Source organism: Microcaecilia unicolor, chromosome 9 (genome assembly GCF_901765095.1).
Source record: "Microcaecilia unicolor chromosome 9, aMicUni1.1, whole genome shotgun sequence".
Classification (NCBI taxonomy): domain Eukaryota; kingdom Metazoa; phylum Chordata; class Amphibia; order Gymnophiona; family Siphonopidae; genus Microcaecilia; species Microcaecilia unicolor.
In genome coordinates, this window is record NC_044039.1 from 98,217,558 (window position 1) to 98,242,010 (window position 24,453).

Here is a 24,453-nt window from a genome sequence, read left to right on the forward strand (position 1 = left end):
ATAAGTCACACAGAATCAGTTCTTAATAGGATAAAACTATTTAATAAAATATTGCTCAGGAGTAAACATTTGTTTAATGAAGTTAAACAAAGTTATACTTATCTGATTAAAGGTGAAAGCCTTGAATGGATAAAATTCCCTGTTTCTTGTTTCGGTGCTACCTAATATGGAAACATTTTTTAAATTGTTAGAATTCAGTTCAATTACTTTTGAAGTGATTTATATTTATGGTTTTTAAAATACATTTACTATTGCTTGTTTTTATAGTTCAACAATTTTTGAAGATGACAGACCAATACGAACATATAATGCATACAAAGAAGCTAACAGTCCGACAGATACGGCAAGAACCAGCTGACACAGGTAAACTTAACATTTCCCCCTCCCCCCAAAAACTGACATTACAAAACTGCGGTGGAACAGGCACCAACCACCACCAAGATGTACCTCAACAGTACCCTCCATCCAACAACCCCAGGCAAACAGAATCCCTTCCTACCACTAGACAAACCCCCAACTCCAAAACGAACAGTACAAGAGAATCTGAGAGTCTGGACTCTGATTACTCTCAGATTCCAACACTAATCTAACAATCCTACCTGCCTCAAACTGCCAAACCCCGTAACAATATACAACCTGTGGTGCTGGAGAGAGAAGGAATTTTTTTTTAATAAATTGTACTAAATAGAAGATCACGTCCCCTAGGAGACAGTATATCAAAATAAGCCTCCCACACTTTTGAAAAACGAAAATACTTAGCTGTAGCAGGTATTTTTCAAGGACAGCAGGCCATATATTCTCACGTGGATAACGTAGTCCCACGTTGCCCAGTACATAGCTTATAACAAACTAGCAAGAGCTTTATGGAGCGCATGAAACACTCCACTGTGCACACCTGACTTCCTGTCCGCCTCGAGAGAACAGTTACAGTAGTACAATACTACAGCATAGGAAAACAAAAATAGGAGACAACTCCAAGGAGAGATGGGAGGGTTTGTGAGAATAAGGCCTGCTGTTCTCAGAGAATACCTGCTACAGTTAAGTATCTTTGTTTTCTCCGAGGACAAGTAGGCCATAATTCTCACAAGAGGGGAATCCCTAGCAACCAGGTTCACTGAAAACAACAACCTCTGGTCAACTGGGCCTCGCAATGACGAGGACATGACACAGATTAACCTGAAACTATATACAAACTATGTGAGAGTGCAGACTGGAACAGAACAAAAAACAGGCCTAGAAGGATGGATTTGGATTCTAGACCCCAAAAGATTCCACAGTACTGTCTGTCCAAACCGACTGTCGCATCGAGTATCCTGCTCAAGGCAGTAGTGAGATGTCAATGTGTGGACTGAAGACAACGTTGCAGCCTTGCAATTTCTTCAATGGAGGCTGACCAGTGGGCTACTGACACAGTCATGGCTCTGACATTGTGAGCCTTGACATGATTTTCCAGGGTCAGCCAATCTGGGCATGTGAAAGAAATGCAAACTGCCAGCCAATTAGAGATTGTGCATTTCTCCAACAGCAACCCCCATCCTGTTGGGATCAAAAGAAACAAAAGGTTGGGCGGATTATATGCGGGGCCTAGTCCACTCCATGTAATAGGCCAATGCTCTCTTGCAGTCCAAGGTGTGCAAGGTGCATTGCTCACTCTCCGAGAGATGTCAGCTCTCCAGAGGCTCTCTCAGTGAGGTTAACTACCCTTCATGAGGATGCTGAGAGATAAAAATTGAGGATATAGAAAAAGACAAAACAATTTATCAATAACATCAAGTAATAACATCAACTGTAACACAGAATTCAAACAAAAACTAAATGTAAAGTCCCCTCCTGTACATGATTTCCTGTCTAAATTTTGTTACAAAGGCCATGTATCACAATTTTACAAATTTTTTATACAAAAATGTTTAAGCAGCAAACTAAGCCTATGTTCAGTTTGGGAAAATGATCTTCAAATTCAGATATCACCAAATCAGTGGTCTTATCTCTGGTCTAAAGTGAGCAGGCCTATAGCTTCGGCCAGCTGCGTACAGTCATTATATTTCTTTTGTCATAGGGCAATTTGGAGTCCTCATAAATTGGCGGTTGCTGGTCTTTCAAATAACAACAAATGTTGGTCCTGTGGCTCGCACTCTGGTATTTTGCATTATATGATTTTTGATTGTAGAATAACTCATGAATTTTGGTGTCAGGTGTGGTCTTTTATTTCAAACATTCTTCCTGCACAGAGTCCAATTACTCCTTCAATTATTGTTAGGTTCTCTGTGCTATTCCAAGATCAATTGGATGTTTCCCAACAAAAACTACTGAACATTTTAGTGGTTGCTGCGCTAAAACTGGTTCTTATGCATTGGAAAGATTCTAATCTCAATCCTACTTTTTGGTGGCATTCAATGTTACAGATTCATAAATGTAAAACCTCTGTTGCAGACAAAACGGGTGAGATGTTTTACTGCTAAAACATGGTCTCATGTGGATAGTGATCTGAAATCTTATAATTTTAGGTAACTTGTTTACATTTTTTTTCTTTTGTTTGAATTCTGTGTTACAATTGATGTTATTACTCAAGCACATCTTAAAAGAATACCTGGGAGAACATGGGGGGAGGGACCCGACCACCCGAGTTTGATACCCCCCCCCCCCCCCCCAGGCGCTAAGAGATCCCCACGGGCCTAAAGAAGCGATAGATAACAGCTGTGGATAGCCTTTCTACCTCCCGTGTTCAGAATCTGCACTATAGCTCCTAAATGACAGAACTTGCATGAACGGTAACATCAAATACCCCTGTGTTTGACCCACCAAACCACATCTAAAACAAAAAAAGCCAGAACTGCACAGATAAACCGTTACTAATCTACCTTGTTCCCACCACCCACATACTCCAGAATTATTTTACGAATTGTTAATCTAGGCCGGAGCAACCAATAACATCTACGGAAACGGAAGTAGCGGTTGGTTTGCACACTGCTTATACGCTGCACACGCGTCGTTGTCAGATGCTCGTATTCCCTTAGGTGCTAGAAAGGATGGAGTAACAAACTCACCCAGGTCTTGACCTGCTTAGTAAATATATATATATATATATATATTTTTGCTATTCTCTGCTGTCCTTTGACAACAGATAAGCAGGCGTGACAGAGCGCTAACGCCTGCCCGCTAGGCTGGCGCAGCAGATCTCGCGAGAGACTAAAGTTGTTGCTGAACGGGTGCTCTACTCTTCTCATTATATTAGCTTGAAATTTTTAAAATAATTGGCGGGATCGTTTTCTCGGCTGTAGTTATTTGTCGTTGTTGCATAACCATGATACTTTCTAAAGCCCAATACGATGAAATAGTGAAGTTCATAACTGTTCTGAGCTGTAGTAGGCAAAGTTTGGAAAAACTTAAATTGAGATTCCCGAGGTAAGTTTCAGCTGGTGGTCTCTGTATTCCATTATATTCAATGTTTGTCTAGATTTGGAACATGTTTCTTACCATACACCTAGTGGAGCCTTGAAAGATTGTGTTTTGTATCTCGCTGTATGTGTAAAATAGTAGTTAATATGAATGTCACGCAACTAGGCTTGATAAACTAGCAGCAGGCTGCTTTACTGATGATGTCTTGTGTCGGGTGGTAAATCTGCGTGTCCAAAACTAATTGCCTCTGAACTTGCCCCATTCGTGCATCAGCTAAACAGTGCTGCAGTTTTCTGTGTGGTATTAAATAGTGACGTATATACTCATTCTTGCGGGTTGCGGTCACTGCTGTATAAATTAGTTCAGTAAGTGAAATTATCTACCTTCTCCGTTCTCTGTCACTTGAACATTCAGATAAAATCAAGGAGCAACATCATTCAAGCCCTTTGCCCAAACATGACTAATCTTAAACTGCTATAGGATTTTTGTACAATCTGAAAGGGCCTGTTTATTAAGGGGTGAGTGTGTGCGTGCTCCCCCACCCCTCCCTGTACTTAGAGCACATTCATTTTTACTCCTAACAAAGCTTGTCTGGTAACTGTCAGGGTCGTGGTCAGTAAACCTGCTTTAACATTTGTTGCACAGGGTAGATGCTTAGTGAAGGGGCCTGTGCTAAATGCTTTGGACAGATAACATTGTACCAATGATTTTATAGTGAGAATACTAAAAGGTAACTTTAAAACAATACAGGAACGTAAGACCTTTGAAGTCAGAATGATTAAATATTGTGACACCCACCAGACATGACTTAACAAATGTCTGGGTTTTCTAGTCTATTATAAACCATAAAATTCTACTGCTTTGTCACTCTCCTATCAACATGCATATCTCCCTGTCTCTCATCCACCAGGTCCTCCCTGTCTCCCCTAACTCGCCCTACCCTCATCCTGTTAGACTGTCACTGCAATGCTTTGATGTTTCACTTATATATACTGTTATTTATCAACATTTGCTTATTTCTGATCTGACGAAGAAAGGCTACCTTCGAAAGCTAATAAAAAAATGTATGCAGTTAGTCCAATATAAAGGTATCATCTTATTTTCTTTTCTGTGTTATTTTACTCTATTTCTATTGATTACCAGACAGATAACACGAATGTAGCCATAGTATTTGCTGATGCTTTAACTCAGGAGACCAAGATAAGTGCAACTACCAAAACATGATCCTTGGCACAGCTTCCTGCTATCATCTCTGATACCCTCAAGAGACATCTGGCACCCATCTCAAACAACATAAAAATTTTACCCATTTTTTGTTGCTTTACCCCATGCAGTGATACAGTGAGTGCTAGGGCTCTGAGCTGAAATTTTGAATCCAGGCAGTAGCTGGCCATTGAATACAGGAAAGTTTTCTTCTCTGATGCTATATCACTAGCGATATCCCTGGAAAGGGCCGGGGAATGAGTTGGAAAACTCATGTTGGGGGGGGGGGGGGCTATGCTGAGGGGGGTGATATTGGACATGAGAGATGCTGTTGAGGATTTTTCATGGGAATGTGGTTTTTGATTTTTCTTTGGGCCATGGCCATGCTAATTGCTGCCAGTAGCATAGCTGTATTTAATGCTGCCTATTGAGGTGGTGGTAAATATACCTGTGCTATTGACAGCCTTGGTTAGCATGCAAAATATTTAAACTTTTTGATGGTTCTACTCTTGAGTACTTGCTTGGTTTATTCTCTTTTCCTTCCTATTCTAGAATTTCTAGAGCTGGAGATTCCCACCGCCTTGTTTTGTCCATCTTTTCCTGGTGTCTAATGTAAGAAAATATTGGGAAAGCTGTTGAGCAGGGATTGTCTCTTATATGTTCAAGTGGACAGCGCTGTGTACGTCTAGTAGCGCTATAAAAATAGGCAATAGTCATTCATTTGTTATCAGGCAGTTCAATCATGGCATTCTTTGTCATGAGATATTACAGCCTGCGTCATAATTCTTTGTTTATAGTGTTCCATTTTGTTACTCACTTTGAACCTTTATTGGGGATTGGAATACAAAAGCCACATTGCATTACAGCGTGTGGCCACATTTCACATGCTATTTGTGCTGCCCTTGTCAATTCTCTCCCCCCCCCCCCCCCCCACATTCTCTGCGTCATTCTACCCCACAACTCACTAAACAGTGTGGCGTTTGTACCATGTTTAGCATGTAGTACCATTGCCACAGGCGTGCGCCAAAGGTTAGTGCTGCTACAACTTACACAATCTGCTTAATGCACTTTAGTAAACATCCTCTAAGATCAATTATTCAAAGTAACAGCTGCTAAATGTATAAGTCCCTTTTTATATGTGAATTTTCAACTTCACTATACAGGCAATATGTCTGAATATAAAGCAAAGGCAGTTTGTCCATCTATATGGACAGCTGCTTTATGTAACTTATAAACAAAAACTTGAAGACAGGAAAAAAATACTGTCCTAACTTAAACCACTTAGCTATTATGTGCAGCAGCAAATATTACTGCTATATGAATAGCTACTAGTGACAAGCACTGGCTATGTATATTTTGTGCCACTGCCTTTTAAGATAATGATGTGACATACACATTTTTTTTAACACTGCTGGATCTGAATAATATCAAATTTGTATGTATGTTACTGTGAGTGATTTTGTGTGTGCATATATTGTAGCAGGTAGGGATCCTCTGCCAGCATGTCGGGTCCACACACTTGTAAGATCCTTGCAATAGTTCATAATAAGGTCCCAGCGTTCTACCAAAAAAAAGGGGCTCTTCTCCCTTCTGGATGGCCCAAGTGGGCAGATGTATTTTGCATCCCGATTCTGTGCTGCCTTAGCACTTGGGGTAACAAACAAATTAAGCATCCAGTCATCAGCAAGACATTGTGGGCCACATGGACAGAGCTTACCGTGCTATTAACGTTTGCTTTAGACTGGTTCTAGCTAGTTTAAAGCAAGCGATTATGTAGTTAGGAATGTACGAAGGTGTTTTCCATGGCTCTAACACAAGCCGTTAGCAACCACCAAGAACCCCTACTACTACTCCTCCTTGGGTGTGCAGTGAAAAGAGCCAGGTCGGCGCCGGAGCAGCAGTGAAACTGTGCCTCTCTGTGTCATCTGGAGCCTCAAGTGCTGTTTAGTCACTGTGTTTCCTGGAAGATCTTGATTGGGGATTTCTTCGTGTGTTTCAGCTGCCGGCAGATTGGGACTACTGCTAACCCCGACCCTTGTGTGATCTCATCCTTGGGCACGTGGTGAAAAGAGCCAGGTCGGCACTGGGGGCGGTAAGCGCCTCTTTAGTTGCACTGATGAAGGAGCAAAGACTAAGGTGCTCCTTTGAGTGGACTTGGGATGGATGGGGGAAGGAAAAAGATGCGGTTTAAAGTTTTATGTGTGGTGATATGAGGGAGGGGGAGGTATAGGCAGTTGGCATGGGGTTCATCTTGTAAACATCATAATGCTGAGGCTCCTGAATGTTTGAATCAGGTAGTGGTGCAGAAGGAAGGGGATTTACAGAGGGAATTGTTGAAGATTGGGTTAATTAATGTATGATCAGTAAGAAATAAGGTTCCTTTAGATTTGTTGGTTGTAGAGGGATATATTTTATGTGTGATTGAGCCTTGGTTGCTAAAGTCTGATATAGCGATTGCAAAACAATGTCCTGAGGGTTTTAAGTGGGAGTGGGCTTGTCATTGTAGAAAGAGGGGTGGTGTGTCTTTTAAGGAGTATTTGTATTTTAAAGTTGTGTTTTGCTGAATGATTTTGGTGAATTTTTAGTACTTAAGAGTGCAAGTATGGTGCTTGGGGTGTTATATTGCCCACCTGGGCAGATGAGTATAGATTGTTCCCCGTTGCTGAATATGTTGTTGAGTGAACGTTTTACTTGTGATAATGTTTGTTTTATGGGTGATTTTAATATTCCTTTTGATCTAGCAGCAGATGCGTTTATTTGGTGGGAGCATGTATTTCTTCAGGCATTGGCAATTGATCTCGGAAGCAACTCATAATGCAGGGCATGTGTTAGGTCTAGTGTTTTATCGGCAGGACTACAAAAAAAAGTTGTCATTTTCTGATGGCATGTATGGTGCCATGGTCGGATCATGGTCTGATTTCTTTTGTTTTACATCCGGTCGTGGTGGTAGGATCTAAGCATGTAAAGAAGGAAATAGTAAAAGTCTTGCTCCAATTGATGTTGACAAATTGGGTGAGTATTGGTTACCAATGTTGTGTGTTACTGATCATCATTCTGTGCATGAAGCAGTTGAGCTCTGGAATAGGACATTCTTTGTCTTTGGATGAAGTTGCTCTTATGAGAACAGTAATGAGGTGCATCAATCGTCAGCGTTTTGCATGGTGAACGGCACTGGTGAGGCAAGTATGTAGAGAACTTTGGCAAGCAGAGAGGCGGTGGTGGAAATCCCATGATGATGATTTGGATAGTTATATCTGAGCTTTTGTGAACGGTTGTGTAAGTGCTTTCAGCAGAAGGTATGTGATGCTTTGAATATGCCTCATGAGTTAAATCAAACAGTGAAGTTTTTAGTGGATGGATCAGGGGTTGGAGATGAAATTTTGGGACCAGATTCAAGTGCATATGCTACCTTTTTTAGAGGATAAAATGAATCAATTGGATGTGGTGGTTGGAGTGATGGTGTGGGAGAGATGCAGGAAGTAGATTTGAGATAAAATGGACTGAGTTTGAGCTCACCACTGCTTGAGTGGTGGAGAAATTGGTTTCTTCTCTTACACAGTCTTTAGTGGATCCTTGTTCGATGGCTACATGTAGTTGATGGCAGGTAAAATTGCACCAGTGCTGTCACGGATAGTAAATAAATCTTTGGAAGAAGGTTGTTTATCAGAAGTGTGTAAACAAGTAACTGCTGCCTTTATTGAAAGGTGAAAACTTGGATGTTTCTATCATTTCAAATTATAGACTAGTTTCTGTTATACTTTTTTTTCAGAAGATTCCATGGAGTGGTTATTTTCAGTATGGTTTCAGAAGATTCTACGGAATAGACATTATTGCTTTCCTCTATGGATGTGTTGAGACGGGGGTTGGATAAGAATCAATATTGCTGTTTAATATCATTAGATGTTTCCTCTGCTTTTGATTCAGTTGATACGGAGCTGTTGTTATTTAGGTTGAAACAATTGTGAATAGGAGGAAAAGTTTACGATTGGAGTTCTTCATATTTAGTTGGTTGAACTATGCAACTACGGAGTGGCAGAACACTGTCAGATGTTATGATTAGGAGGGGGGTACCACTTTTGTTTAACATCTTTTTAGAACTGTTGTGTTGTGCTTAAAAATGTAGGTGTGGAATATAGATTGTATTCTAATGACATGCGGTTCTTCTTTCCAATAATGTTGTGGGATACTGATTTGACAAGCCAAATGATACATGATAGCTATTCAAGATTGGATGTAAGCAAATAGATTGGCTTTGAATTTGAACAAAACTGATATAATGATTGTAGGACGAAAGAGGGATGATAGATGGGATCGGTCAGTGAAAGTGTGTGTGGTGGTGAAAGAGGGATGATAGATGGCATCGGTCAGTGAAAGTATGTGGTGTGGAAATGTAGATGAGGAATGAGATGAAATTATTGGGAGTGGTATTGGATGCATATCTTACCATAGAATCTCAGATTATCCTTGTTAATTGCACATCATTTGCTCAATTATGTTTTATATCGGTTGAAACCAATGTTGTCTTTTTCTGATTTTTGCACTGTTGTGCAAAGTATGGTGGTATCAAGGATAGATTACTGTAATTCTTTGTAGTTGGGGATAACAGTGAGCGATGCACAAAGGGGGATCCATGCAGCTCATTTACATTCGATCCCCTTTGTGCATTACTCTCTGTTTGCGAGTGTCACGAAACGCCTAGCTACCCGCCTGAGGCTACCCTGCGGCCACTTAGAGGATCTATCCCCAGCATAGCTCAGGTCCACCTGCCGCTTGTGCTCTACACTAGTGCCCTAGCGCCCTTCTCCCACTGACTGGGTCACAACCGCCTCTTGGTTAGTCTCCCGCTCTCAAATTATCCCCAGTGATTTCTAGGTTACTGGAGGCCACATTCCAAGTGGTCTCACAGTTCCCAGAAAGCACTTGCAGTCCCAACACACAAACCACCAGGATTCTTTATCAGTCAAGACAGGCAGAGTCAATGAACTAATAGTGTTTATTGTCTGAAAAATTGGAACAATGAACAGAAAAGGTGCAATCAGCAAAACAATAACAGATAACTGAATATGGATCAGTTATAACACTAACTAAACATTTGTATACTGTATAGATAATACCTGGAGAGATCAGGCCATATAGCTGCTCACGTTATCAAATGTGACTTTTCACAGGGCTTCAGCAAAGAGATCTCTCTCTCTGTGTTCTCCCTAGCTGAAACTGGAGCAAACGCCAGGACTTCCTGGGTAACTTCAAATTCCAAGCCAATCAGAGTCCAGAACAGCAACATTTGAAAACAGCTGGTCACATCACTGCTGGCACTTCGCCTTTTGCGCTTAAACTAAAGGAGGAATCATTCTGCAACAGCTTAAATCATCAACAACATCATCCCTAAGTGGATAATCCACATAGTACCAAACAACTCGTAAGGAAAGAAAGGGAAAAAGCCTCAGAGGTCCTTGGTAATCCAGCACCCTAGCGGACCGGTCTGTAAAAGCTCTCACGAAGCTTTTCCCACTAGACCTCAATCTATCATTTGCAAAAAACCCTCTATCCAAATATTTTCATTGCATTTTGTTTTGTTTCCCATTACCTTTATATATAAAACACATTAGACAGGCGCACTTACCTGTACTCAGTGGGGCCCGTTTCATCATCAGACTTCTTCAGGGATATAGTGCTTTAATTGAAGTCTGCCATTTTCTTTCCAGGTTCATCCCTTTCTTTCCATATGAGTTGTTTGGTATTATGTGGATTATCCACTTAGGGTTGATGGTTTTGTAAGCATTTATGAGGATTGAGGGTCAGTGGTGTTAAAACAGCTTAAAACATAATTTGTACCACCTGCTAGCCAAACTAGAGAAATAACATTGCAGAAAAATATCAAAACAATTATCACAGGCTTAAAAATCCGCTGTTCTGTCACAGCGAGTCAGAAAATTTTACTGAGGCAACCATATTTTATAGCTTTCTTTGTGCATCGGGCCCTGTATACTTTAAGATTAGTTTGTAAAGTCCACAAGATAAGGTCCAATCCCTGGATTCCTTCCCTAGTGTTTTAGTTGATTTTCTGCACTTTTAAGCTTTTTTTTTTTTTTTTGACGAGCTTGGTGGGCCTTCTTAAGCCTGAGCTCTGGTCTGGTGCTTGTCCCTCACTTTTTCTGGTGCTTGCCCCTTTTTTCAGCCACCATCAAGCCATTTGATTTGGCCATGGCTGTTTTCCCTTCCATGTCATCGAAAATTCCTAGTGGCTTTAAGTGCTGTAGCTGGTGTAATAGGACTGTCTCTGGAAAAGACACTCATTCTTGGTATCTTCAGTGTTTGGGGCCTGAACATACCTTTCCCAGCTTTGCCTTTGTATGAAGAAAAGAACCCAGCTGGCCAGAGAGGCTCACAGAGAAAAGACTTTTGGAGCCCGGTCTGAAACCTCTGCATTAGTATCTGCATCAACCTCGGGAGTTGCATCTGCATCAGTCCGTATGGCTAAGAGGCCTGTCTTGGATACTGGGAGTGGACATACATTGAATGGGTCTCTATCTGCTTTGATGCTGATCGCTGTGCATTGGTCTCGACCCCGAGGTGATGGGGAGATTCAAAGTTGTCCTTGTCAGCACTAAGGAGCATCGATGACCGGCATCAGGCGAAGGCCAAGAAGCATCGGCATCAATCCTCCCTGGACACATGGTGCCAAGAGCTCCAGGGCCCCAAAGGATTTGGTCCACGAGAAGCGTCAGTGCTGGGAGGACTGCTCCCCCTCCATACAGGAGGTACCGATGCGTGGGTCTCCATCGACTTCATCACCTCACCTTCTCTCCTACCCTCTTCCTCCCTCTTGGCTTTTAATCTCCGTCTGTTTCTTCCCTCCATTTTACCTTCCCCATTCCACCTAAATACCTCTCGCCTTCGACGCCTGTGTGGCCACACCTCTCCTACTCTCCTCCGCTCTCTTTTACTCCTTCTCTTACTCTCAGCCGGTGACATCAATTCCAATCCTGGCCCTCCTCACCAACTTTTATCCCAACTACAGATCTCACCGTGACCTCTCTCTATTCCTCTTCTCTGCCCTTCTCTTGCGCCCTATGGAATGCCCGCTCTATCTGTAACAAACTCCCCTATATCCAGGACCTCTTTATCTCGCGTCACCTCCATCTGCTCGCCATAACAGAAACCTGACTCTGCCCTGATGACTCTGCTTCAGTCGCAGCCCTCTGCCATGGTGGTTATCTTTTTTCACATACGCCTCGCCCTACTGGTCGCGGGGGCGGTGTTGGACTACTTCTCTCTCCCTCCTCCAGATTTCAACCCCTTCTTCCACCTCAATCTCACTGTTTTTCCTCCTTTGAAGTCCACTCTATCCGCCTTTTCTCTCCTCTGCCTCTTCGAATAGCGGTCATTTATCGTCCCCCTGATAAGTCCCTTTCATCCTTTCTCAGTGACTTTGATGCCTGGCTTGCCTTCTTCCATGATCCTTCCTCCCCCTCTCTCATCCTTGGTGACTTTAATATTCCTGCTAATGATCCTTCCAACTCTTATATTTCCAAGTTACTCGCTTTAACATCCTCCTTTAATCTCCAACTATGCTCCACCTCCCCCACTCATCAAAATGGTCACTGTCTTGATCTCATCTTCTCCTCCAACTGTTCACCCTCTAGTTTCCTTGCCTCTGATCTTCCCCTCTCTGATCACCATCTTATAACTTTCACACTTAAATCTCCTCCCTCCCAGTCCCGTCCTATCTTATCTAATTTATCTAGGAATCTTCACGATATTGACCCTTCATCTCTATCCTCCCATGTTTCAAACCTCCTCTCTACTGTGGCACCATCCAGGTCTGTCAACGAGGCTGTTTCTTCTTACAACAATACTCTATCCTCTGCCTTAGACACTCTTGCACCTTTGATGACCCGCCCTATAAGGCGCACAAAACCCCAACCCTGGCTGACTTCTAATATCCGCTACCTACGTTCCTGTACCCGCTCCGCCGAATGCCTCTGGCGGAAATCTCGGGCCCTTGCTGATTTCCTACACTATAAGTTCATGCTGACCTCCTTCCAATCTGCTCTTTTATGCGCCAAACAGGATTATTATATCCAACTGACCAATTCTCTTGGCTCTAACCCTCGACTTCTCTTCACCACATTGAACTCTCTCCTCAAGGTGCCCCCTCCCCCAACTCCCCCTTCATTATCTCCTCAGACCCTTGCTGAATTCTTTCATGACAAGGTTCAAAAGATAAACCTTGAATTCTCTACCTCGCCACCTCTCCCTCCACTAGTCCGTTCCCCTCTCTCTCCTTCCCCTCATTCTTTTTCCTCCTTTCCTGAAGTTACTATAGAGGAAACTACACTTCTCCTTTCTTCCTCAAAATGTACCACCTGTTCCTCTGATCCCATTCCCACCCACCTTCTTAATGCCATCTCACCTGCTCTTATTCCTTTTATCTGTCACATTCTCAACCTCTCACTTTCCACTGCAACTGTCCCTACTGCCTTTAAACATGCTGTGGTCACACCTCTCCTTAAGAAGCCTTCACTCGACCCTACTTGTCCCTCTAATTACCGACCCATCTCCCTCCTCCCTTTTCTCTCCAAATTACTTGAGCGTGCTGTTCACCGCCGCTGCCTTGATTTTCTCTCCTCACATGCTATTCTTGACCCACTACAATCTGGTTTTCGACCTCTCCACTCAACCAAAACTGCTCTTACTAAAATCTCCAATGACCTATTACTGGCTAAATCCAGAGGTCTCTATTCCATCCTCATTCTTCTTGATCTTTCCGCTGCTTTTGACACTGTCGATCACAGCATACTCCTCGATATCCTGTCCTCACTTGGATTCCAGGGCTCTGTCCTTTCCTGGTTCTCTTCCTACCTCTCCCTCCGCACCTTTAGTGTTCACTCTGGTGGATCCTCTTCTACTTCTATCCCTCTGCCTGTCGGCGTACCTCAGGGTTCTGTTCTTGGTCCCCTCCTCTTTTCTATCTACACTTCTTCCCTTGGTTCATTAATCTCATCCCATGGCTTTCCTACCATCTCTATGCTGATGACTCCCAAATCTACCTTTCTACCCCTGATATCTCACCTTGCATCCAAACCAAAGTTTCAGCGTGCTTGTCTGACATTGCTATCTGGATGTCTCAACGCCACCTGAAATTAAACATGACCAAAACCGAACTTCTCATTTTTCCCCCCAAACCCACCTCCCCACTCCCCCCGTTTTCTATTTCTGTTGATGGCTCTCTCATTCTCCCTGTCTCCTCAGCTCGAAACCTTGGGGTCATCTTTGACTCTTCTCTCTCCTTCTCTGCTCACATCCAGCAGACCGCCAAGACCTGTCGTTTCTTTCTTTACAACATCCGTAAAATCCGCCCCTTTCTTTCCGAGCACTCTACCAAAACCCTCATCCACACCCTTGTCACCTCTCGTTTAGACTACTGCAATCTGCTTCTTGCTGGCCTCCCACTTAGTCACCTCTCCCCTCTCCAGTCGGTTCAAAACTCTGCTGCTCGTCTCGTCTTCCGCCAGGGTCGCTTTACTCATACTACCCCTCTCCTCAAGACCCTTCACTGGCTCCCTATCTGTTTTCGCATCCTGTTCAAACTTCTTCTACTAACCTATAAATGTACTCACTCTGCTGCTCCCCAGTATCTCTCCACACTCGTCCTTCCCTACACCCCTTCCCGTGCACTCCGCTCCATGGATAAATCCTTCTTATCTGTTCCCTTCTCCACTACTGCCAACTCCAGACTTTGCGCCTTCTGTCTCGCTGCACCCTACGCCTGGAATAAACTTCCTGAGCCCCTACGTCTTGCCCCTTCCTTGGCCACCTTTAAATCTAGACTGAAAGCCCACCTCTTTAACATTGCTTTTGACTCGTAACCACCTGCCTCCACCTACCCTCCTCCTTCCTGTACACAATAATTGATTGATTTGCTTACTTTATTTTTTTGTCTATTAGATTGTAAGCTCTTTGAGCAGGGACTGTCTTTCTTCTATGTTTGTGCAGCGCTGCGTATGCCTTGTAGCGCTATAGAAATGCTAAATAGTAGTAGTAGTAGTGGGTCTCCATGCAGCTAGTACCAGGTGCCTGTCTCAACCCCTGCAATTTAGAAGTCTGATTATGAACCAGCACCCCAGCCTTTCCTGATGGGTCAGACCAATGGTCCATCTAGTCCAGTATCCTGTTTCCCACAGTGAACAAGCCAGGTCATGTACCTGGCAGAAACCCACATAGTAGCAACATTCCATGCTACCAATCCCAGGGCAAGTAGTAGCTTCCTCATGTCTGTCTCAATAGCAGACTATGGACGTTTCCTCCAGGAACTTGTCCAAACTGTTTAAACCCAGATAAGTTAACCACTGTTACTACATCCTCTGACAAAGAGTTGCAGACTTAACTATTTGTTGAGTGAAAAAATATTTCCTCCTATTTATTTCCATGTAACTTCCTTGAGTGTCTCCTAGTTTTTGTACTTTTGGAATGAGTAAAAAAATCAATTCGCTCATTCTACACCACTCAGGATATCTCCCCTCATCTGTCTTTTTTCCAAGCTGAAGAGCCCTAACCTTTTCTGTTACGAGAGAAGTTCCATCTCCTTTATCATTTTGGTCGTTCTTTTTTGAACTTTTCTAATTCCTCTGTATATTTTTTGAGATATGGCCACTAGAACTGGATGCAGTACTGATGGTAGGGTCACAACACCATACAGCAATACAGAGGCATTATAGTATTTTCGGTTTTACCATTTTTCCTTATAATTCCTAGCATCCTTTTTGCTTTTTTGGCTGCCGCCACAAACTGAGCAGCAGATTTCATTGTATTTTCTACAACAACACCTAGATCTTTTTCTTGAGTGCTGAGCCTAAGGTTGACCCTACCATCAGGTAACTATGATTAGGATTATGCTTTCCAATGTGCATCACTTTGCATTTGTTCACATTAAATTTCATCTGCTATTTGGATGCCTAGTCTTCCAATTTCCTAAGGTCATCCTGCAATTTTTCGCAGTCTGCTTGTGTTTTAACAACCTTGAATATTTTGTCATCTACAAATTTAATCACCTCACTAGTCGTCCTGATTCCTATATAATTTATAAATATGTTGAATAGCACCAGTCCCAGTTCATATCCTTGCAGCACTTCACTATTCACCCTCCTCTATTGAGAAAAATGGCCATTTAACCCTACCTTCTTTTTTCTGTGCAATAATCAATTCTTAATCCAATCCAGAACATTGTCTCCTATCCCATGACTATTGAATTTTCTCAAGAGTATCTCATGAGAAACTTTATCAAAAGCTTTCTGAAATCTATATATACTACATCAACTGGCTCACCTTTATGCACATGTTTATTCATGCCTTCAAAGAAATGAAGCAAATTGGTGAGGCAAGACTTCCCTCGGCTGAACCTATGCTAGCTCTGTCCCATTAAACCATGTTTGTGTTCTGTAATTTTATTCTTTATAATAGTTTCCACTATTTTACCCAGCACTGATGTCATTCCCAGATCACCCTTGTAATCCTTTTTAAAATTTGGCATTACATTGGCCAATTTTCAATCTTGGATACTACGGACAATTTTAATGTTACACATTACTAACAGCAGATTTGCAATTTCATACCGAGTTCTTTGAGTACCCTTTGATGTATGCCATCCATCCAGGTGATTTACTACTTTTTAATTTGTTGATTTGGCTCGGTATGTCTTCCAGGTTCACTGAGATTTTTCAGTTCTTCTGCATCATCACACTTGAAAACCATTTCTGGTAGAAGTAGATCTGTTAGATCTTCTGTAAAGATTGAAGCAAAGATTTCATTGCTCCTTCATGATCTAATGCTCTTTTCCATTAATATTCCTTATCGATACTTTGACTTTGTCTCGCATAACTCATGTTAATGTTTGTATTTCCATGATTCATAATATATTGTAAGCCACACTGAACCCGCAAAAAGGTGGGAAAATGTGGGATACAAATGCAATAAATAAATAATAGCCCACGGATTCTTTTGCAGGCTTTCTGTTTCTGATGTACCTAAAAAGTTGTTAGTGTGAGTTTTAGCCTCTGTGGCAAGTTTCTCTTCATATTCTTTTATACTTCTTTATCAATGCTTTGTATCTGACTTATCAATGCTTATGCTTCTTATTTTCTTCATTTGGATCCTTTTTCCATTCTTTGAAGGACAGTCTTTTGGCTTTAATAGTCTCTCTTAGTTCACCTTTTAACTACGCTGGCTGTTGTTTTCTCTTAATTCCACCTTTGTAAATACGTGGAATGTATCTGGTGTGGGCTTCCAAGATGGTATTTTTGAACAATGTCCATGCCTGATTTAGTTTCCTAACCTTTGCATCTGATCCTTTTAGCTTCTTTTTAACTATTTTCCTCTTTTATTATAGTCACCCTCTTGAAAAGTAAATGCAGCTACAGTAGAATTCAGTGGGGTGATAAAATGGCTTCATTTGTATATTTTCCTGTAATGGCCACGCACTAATTTCCTAATTAGTGCATGGCCATTAGCCTGTCAGCCCTTACTGCCACCTATTTAGAAGGCAATAAGGGCTCCTGCGCTAATCAGGCGGCATGCGGCAATATACTCACACTACCCGATTAGTTAATCTGCTCATAGACGCGCGCCTCTTGTGCCAAAAAATAGAAGCTATTTTTTTAGCACAGAATCAGTGCATGCTGATCAGCGACTACTGCATGTTGCCTCAGCGTGTCCCGCAGCAGGGCTTTTTAGCACACAGTAGGCATGCAGTAGTGCCTCCTGCGGCTTAGTAGAAAGGCCCCTTTGTTTTAAATTCAATTACATTTGTAAATTCTGCTGAGAGTTTTTATAAATTTTAGTTGAATTTACAAGAGTAGTACAAATCTATGTAATTTATTTGTGTGTCTTACATGTGCAGTTAAAAAAAAAAAAAAAAAAAAAAGGAGCTATTTTAACCAGGGCCGTGGAGTCGGTACAAAAATCCTTCGACTCCGACTCTGACTCCGACTCCTCAGTTTATGGTACCTCCGACTCCTCAGTTTTTAATATGTATTTTTTTTGCATGTTGACTGAAAGAGTGCAGCATGCAAGGCTGCATGTTAATGTTTGGGTTTAAAATCTATGTCATTGTGACTTTTTATTTTATTTATTAAAGAAACTATAAATATTCATTAATCCTAAAGTTTAAACAAAAAAACACACATAAAAAAACAAGGTTATGTTTATTGTTTTTTTTATCAAGTATAAGGTCATCATAGCATTAGCAAGTATAAAAATCTGGAACAACCACATCCTTTGGAAATTAGAAACATAAAAATCAAAGTCAACCTACATAAACCAAAAACATTTGGAAAACCTAAAACAACTTATATATTATTTAAACTTGGCATATATAGCTGTAGAATAGCTGTTAAACATAATCCAAAATTAACTAATATATTGTTCTTAGAAACAGAATTGCTTCTGTCAGATCCTCCTTCATAGAAGCCCTTAAATCTGATTTGATTATTTTCAGTGCTGAAAACAGTCTTTCAACACTGACTTGGGTGGGTGGCATTGCTGTTACGGTTCTAGCTGCATCACTGACAATCTCTGGATAAACAATGATAGCTTCTTCTATAGTCAGTTTTGATGAGCGGTCAAACTTTTCCACTTCTTTTAATCCTTTAAAAAACTCTTGCATGAATTTCTTTATATGGACATTTACAGGTTGCTTTTCCATGCTTAACCGACATTGCTTTGCTTTTGAAGCTTCCATTTTGTCCAAATAGGCTTGAAAATTCTCTTCTTCATTTGACGAGGATGAACCTGAGTTACCATTACCACCAGTATTTATAGCTTTAGCTTCATCCAGTGGTTTGAGTTTCAGGTAGCAACCCTTTCATGCGAACTGCTATGTCATAGAGTGCCTGTTTTCCTGTAGCAATTTGGTCACTGCTCAACAAAATTCGGCTCATTGGATCAACATAAATAGCAGCTAAGAGAATTTGATTATCCAGCAAGAGCTCCTCTCTTTTCCTCATTGAAGATACAATGCCATCAGCAATTAACCCCCCACTTTTGTTAAGTTTATATATCAAGCCCTTCCATTCCAAGAAGAATTTACCTGGTGTTAAATCTTCATATTGCAGCTTCTTGGTAACAGCAAAAGGGTAAGAAAGTAGCCTTTCTAATTCTGTAACTTGAGCCCACTGGTTTTCTTTTAATGAAACATTTACATTGTCCAGTTCTTCAAGAAAGTCTTTTAGTTCAAGCAAACGCTTTATCATCAAGTAAGTGCTTCCCCAGCGCGTTGCTTGATCCAAAATGGCTCCTTTTCCAGCACGTCTCTTCAGAATAGCATCTGTTTTAGGGATCCTGGCTGCAACAGCTACTTGCCTCAACTTGCTAATTAGTGTAGCCGCATGACGATCCTTCAATCCATCTCTTCCATATCATCATGCTGATCAATCCATAGACTGGTGGGTTGTGTCCATCTACCAGCAGGTGGAGATAGAGAGCAATCCTTTTGCCTCCCTATATGTGGTCATGTGCTGCCGGAAACTCCCCAGTATGTTCTCTATCTCAGCAGGTGGTGGTCACACACAGCAGCAGCTCTGGCTAGGTCTCCAAGCCTAATCTTTAGGTTTTGTTGAGTACCTGGGGTTGAGGGCTCTTCTTGAGCAAGTGCAAACCTGGTTGTGCCAGGTCCCTCCTTTTCTCCCCTCTCCCGCTGGCTCCGTTAAAAAAAAAAAAAAAAAAAAATTTGGAAGTCTTTAAGGGCTTTTATTTCGACGTTTATTTAAACGTTTATTGCAGCTACTCATTGGGACACCAGGTCGTTACAGCTCGGAGCGAGAAGCAGGTAATTTTTACCTTTTTATAGCGGGCAGGGGGTTCCCCGATTGATCTCCACGTGGCCTATGGCGTCGGAGGGCGAGGGCGCGAAGAATCGCTCCCCGGACCGCGTGTGCGCTCCTAGCGGGGATGCGGGGGTTTTAAAGTCTGATTCGCCCTTGTTGGGTGTCAGTTTGGAGGCCGGTCAGTGTCCCGGGTCTTCCTCCGGCGCGGCGGTTTTCCCCGCCATAAACGCCCATCCCCCGCTGCTCGCCTCCGCCATCTTGGCCGGCCACTCTGCTCGGACGGCTTCTTCTTGGGCCGCCCTTGAGCTGGGAGACGTTCATGCCATGGCCGCCCTTGATTTGGGCGACGGCAAAAAGCGGCTAAAGTTAAGCGCCGTTCTTCCCGCGCGGCTCCTTCGCGGAGTGTCGCGCCGGACGCCATCTTGGATGCGCAGCATGTTGCTCCCCCCGCGCCGGTTGAGGGTGCGTCTAGGGCTGTGGCCCAGGCTGCTGAAATACACAGTCTGGGGGGTTTCTCCCCCGAGTTTATTTTGCTGCTGCATCAGGCCTTCCTTATGCAAAACGCTGCCCCTTCTCCCTTGTCCGATAACGGGGTTGAGGCCCCCGGAAGTAAACGCCCTCGGGTGGATTCCCAGGCCTTAGAGGACGCTGTTTCCTCTGATGTAGATGAGGGCAGCGTATCTGAGTTCTCCCAACGGTCCTTTGGGATTCCTTGGAGGAGACGGATTCCCGCTCGGATGGAGCGGATGACCCCTCTGCAGCGCGGATCTTTCGCTCAGAGGATTTGCCCAACCTGTTTCTGCAGGCCATGAGCATTTTGAAGATTTCCTCGCCAGAGGATGTCTCTCCCTCAGCCCCTGTTGGCTCTGCCATTATGCTGGGGACGAAGCGCCCGCCTAGAACCTTCCACGTTGTGAAGATGAGGCTATTGTGATGATGAAGCTCCCACCTCAGGATCCCAGATCCCTCTTTCGCTCAGGGTGAGCTGGTTCTCAATATGCAGATTTTATGCAAATTAATCTACTTTTCTGCTCAGGGTGACCTGCTTCTCAAAAGGCAAACATAGTCAGGTCTCACCAATCAGACTATTTTCATACACATCTTTATTCCAGCCTCTGGGGCACACTTCTTTTAGCTTAAAACACTTTCACAAGCTTAAACAGTTCTTCCAGCTTAACCATTTCATTTCTTCCTACTCAGTGCAATCTTCCATTTTAAACATTTTAAACCTCCCTCAGACATTGCTCCGGGTGCCTATAGACTTCCCCCGGTTTACCTAGGGCCTGTAATTCCCCTTCTAACTGCCAGACATTCTCTGTAAGGAATTTTAACAGCAGGTTCTCATTATTTTCCCGGGCCTCCCAGTATTTCTTCCTTGGGGCAACTCTCCCTGGTTCCCCACCCCATGGAAATACTGCCCGGTCCTCACCGTAGCATGGGCAGCCTACTTTATCTTCAGCTGTCTCGCCCCCCTGCTCACAGTGTACATTGACTTCCCCTCCACAATCAGGACTACTCTTTATCCTGTTACCTGGGAAGTTCTCACCTGGGCCTACACCCCCTGGCCCTTTCCAAGAGGGTTTACCCTTCTTACCAAGACTCACTATCCTGCAACTGGGGCTTTCTTCCCTTGTCCAGGCCCCCATCCTCCCTCTTGGCACTTTTCAGGTTTGTGGCCACCCCTCTCCCTGGGACATTGGGTGCTTTCCATGCAGCGGGTTCCTCCTGACCCTCTTCCCTGCAGACACCTCTTTCCCCTTGGGTTCCCGGCCTACCCATGCAGTCTGCCCCTGAGGAATGGGTTACCTCCCAACTCCCATGGCCTTTGGGCTTCCTCTTGTCTGCCATGTCACTTAACCCCAACCAACTGACTGTAGGATTTCCTATTTCCTCCCAGTCTCCCAGTTCATCCTCTGAACTGCCTACTGCCAGACACCACTCTCCAACATGGCCCATTTCCCCACATTGGTCACACTCTGGCTCAATCACTTCTCTTTTTCTCAGGGTCCTGTCTTCCCCAGACACCCCTTCAGGCTTAAACAATGTCCCAACAGTCTCTGAACACAGTCCCCTTCCAAGTCCCAGAACCTGGATCATGGTGTCCAACTCTGCCATGTCCATTCCTTCTGCTGACGACTTGGGCTCCGGCTCCTCGGGCCTCTGGACTTTTCTCTTCGGTCTGAACCGTCTCCGCCCTCCCATGGCTCCGACGTCCTTCTCGACCATCTGCTGGGATGTAGCCTGCAACACACCCACCTCCCCGCTCCCCCCGTTTTCTATTTCTGTTGATGGCTCTCTCATTCTCCCTGTCTCCTCAGCTCGAAACCTTGGGGTCATCTTTGACTCTTCTCTCTCCTTCTCTGCTCATATCCAGCAGACCGCCAAAACCTGTCGTTTCTTTCTTTACAACATCCGTAAAATCCGCCCCTTTCTTTCCGAGCACTCTACAAAAACCCTCATCCACACCCTTGTCACCTCTCGTTTAGACTACTGCAATCTGCTTCTTGCTGGCCTCCCACTTAGTCACCTCTCCCCTCTCCAGTCGGTTCAAAACTCTGCTGCCCGTCTCGTCTTCCACCAGGGTCGCTTTACTCATACTACCCCTCTCCTCAAGACCCTTCACTGGTTCCCTATCCGTTTTCGCATCCTGTTCAAACTTCTTCTACTAACCTATAAATGTATTCACTCTGCTGCTCCCCAGTATCTCTCCACACTCGTCCTTCCCTACACCCCTTCCCGTGCACTCCGCTCCATGGATAAATCCTTCTTATCTGTTCCCTTCTCCACTACTGCCAACTCCAGACTTCGCGCCTTCTGTCTCGCTGCACCCTACGCCTGGAATAAACTTCCTGAGCCCCTACGTCTTGCCCCATCCTTGGCCACCTTTTAAATCTAGACTGAAAGCCCACCTCTTTAACATTGCTTTTGACTCGTAACCACTCGCCTCCACCTACCCTCCTCTCTTCCTTCCCGTTCACATTAATTGATTTGATTTGCTTACTTTATTTATTTTTTGTCTATTAGATTGTAAGCTCTTTGAGCAGGGACTGTCTTTCTTCTATGTTTGTGCAGCGCTGCGTATGCCTTGTAGCGCTATAGAAATGCTAAATAGTAGTAGTAGTAGTAGATATCCAAGTGCGGACTGTCTTTTTTCCCTGGTCCTACACTTGCTCTACTTCTTAAACTCGTACCAGAATTTCCACAAGAACAAGCCTTTCTATCATTTACATGAACTGCTCTTCTCTCAGCTTACGGGATCCTCCCTCGCCTCCCCCCTAGGTACCGTTTACCTGGGTAGGCGAGTAATGCGCCTTTGTCAGCGTTGGCTCCCCCGACGGGCTTCAGGAACCACCGCCTCTGGAACCTCCAAGGACACCTCCATCTCACGCCAACCCCTCATCTGGTCTGATCTGGAATCCAACTGCTCCCACGTGGATGTTCAGTGCAGATCCCACCACTACCACCAATTGTGAAGATGATGACTATTGTGATGATGAAGCTCCCACCTCAGGATCCCAGATCCCTCTTTCGCTCAGGGTGAGCTGGTTCTCAATATGCAGATTTTATGCAAATTAATCTACTTTTCTGCTCAGGGTGACCTGCTTCTCAAAAGGCAAACATAGTCAGGTCTCACCAATCAGACTATTTTCATACACATCTTTATTCCAGCCTCTGGGGCACACTTCTTTTAGCTTAAAACACTTTCACAAGCTTAAACAGTTCTTCCAGCTTAACCATTTCATTTCTTCCTACTCAGTGCAATCTTCCATTTTAAACATTTCTTCTTGCACAGTTCAATATCCATAGATTTCTTCCCCCTGAGCCCTCTCACACAGGCATTTGGGCTCAGTACTAACTCAGTCCCTGGACACACAGTCCCTTCTTGTAGTGCAGGAATTGATGCATGAATTTATGATACTTCAGGAGTCAGACAGCACACCAGAATGAGAGAGTAATCTTCTTTATTTGCCAGCAAACACAGTAGGACATCAGTTCTAGCTCTTTTCTTCTCTTTCTCAGCTCTCTGTGTCTTTCTCTCAGCTCTCTGTGTCTTTGTCTCAGCTCTCTGTGTCTTTGTGGCTTCTGTCTCAGCTGCTTCTCTTCTTCTGCTGTCTTCTGTCTGTTCCTTCTGTCCTTCTCTTTCTTCTGAGCTCCTTCTGACGTAAACTGCTTCTTCTCCCACTTAAATACAGTTCTATCTAGCCTAGCCTAGCCTAGCCCCCTTACTCTCCAATTGGTTAAGGAATAGATTGATTACCTTGCCTCAACCAATCAGCTCCATACAAATATCAGTTACATAGGTTCCAGACATCCTAAACTGACCTATGACCTGGGGGCCCCTCAAACCAGACATTTGGGCTCCAGAACTCCTGCATGTTATTATGATTGATTTCTCATCTATAGCTTATACATTGAACCAGCCAGAACTATGGCTAAGTCAAACCACATGTTGATCTCTTCACTGCAGCCCTACTCAGAACGTCAGACAGAGAGTTGAACAAACATTCCACACAGAATTATTAATTTACACAGAATACAGCATATTCTAAAGTAAGCATCCTTATAAGACATATTCTACACACTTATAATGGTCTATATATCTAAGCTATCTCCTTATAACAAAATCTACATATCAAGAACTTCTGAAATTATTTCAGCTTTAAACTACAGTATGCCTAACAGTATACAGATGTTGAGCTAGCATTGGCAATTCACAAGGGTGAAAGAAATTCCTGTCTCTGACCTTTTTAACCTTTGGCTCAGCCAAGCCAGACATTGAAAATAACCTGAACCATCTGGCATTTCTTCACTTTAGTTGCAAGGTAAAAAATTAGAATTCAAACTTCAAGCTTTTAATATCATTTCTCAGAGTTAACACTTTCTTTGCCCATGGCTGCCTCATTCCCCCCTTTGAGACTAAAATCAGCTTATGCAGAGATAAGTCTCACAACTCAAACTGGAAATTATAGTGTTCCTAACTAGGAATAGACTTATGAACCACCATTACCCTACTTGTTAAGGTCCGACGGCA

At 43.3% G+C, this 24,453-nt stretch overlaps 1 protein-coding gene across 5 annotated transcripts in view; it reads left to right on the forward strand.

Moving 5' to 3' along the window:
• The first annotated feature begins 2,961 nt into the window (after positions 1-2,961).
• Positions 2,962-24,453, forward strand: part of C9H15orf41 (chromosome 9 C15orf41 homolog) — a 493,434-nt gene continuing 471,942 nt past the window's right edge. For 4 of the 5 annotated variants that reach the window (XM_030213799.1, XM_030213801.1, XM_030213800.1 and 1 more), the window contains exon 1: positions 2,962-3,402. In XM_030213799.1, the coding sequence (XP_030069659.1) occupies positions 3,302-3,402 (101 nt within the window). In that variant the 5' untranslated portion in view covers positions 2,962-3,301. The remainder of the gene's footprint in view (positions 3,403-24,453) is intronic. The other variant, XM_030213803.1, reaches the window with a different exon arrangement.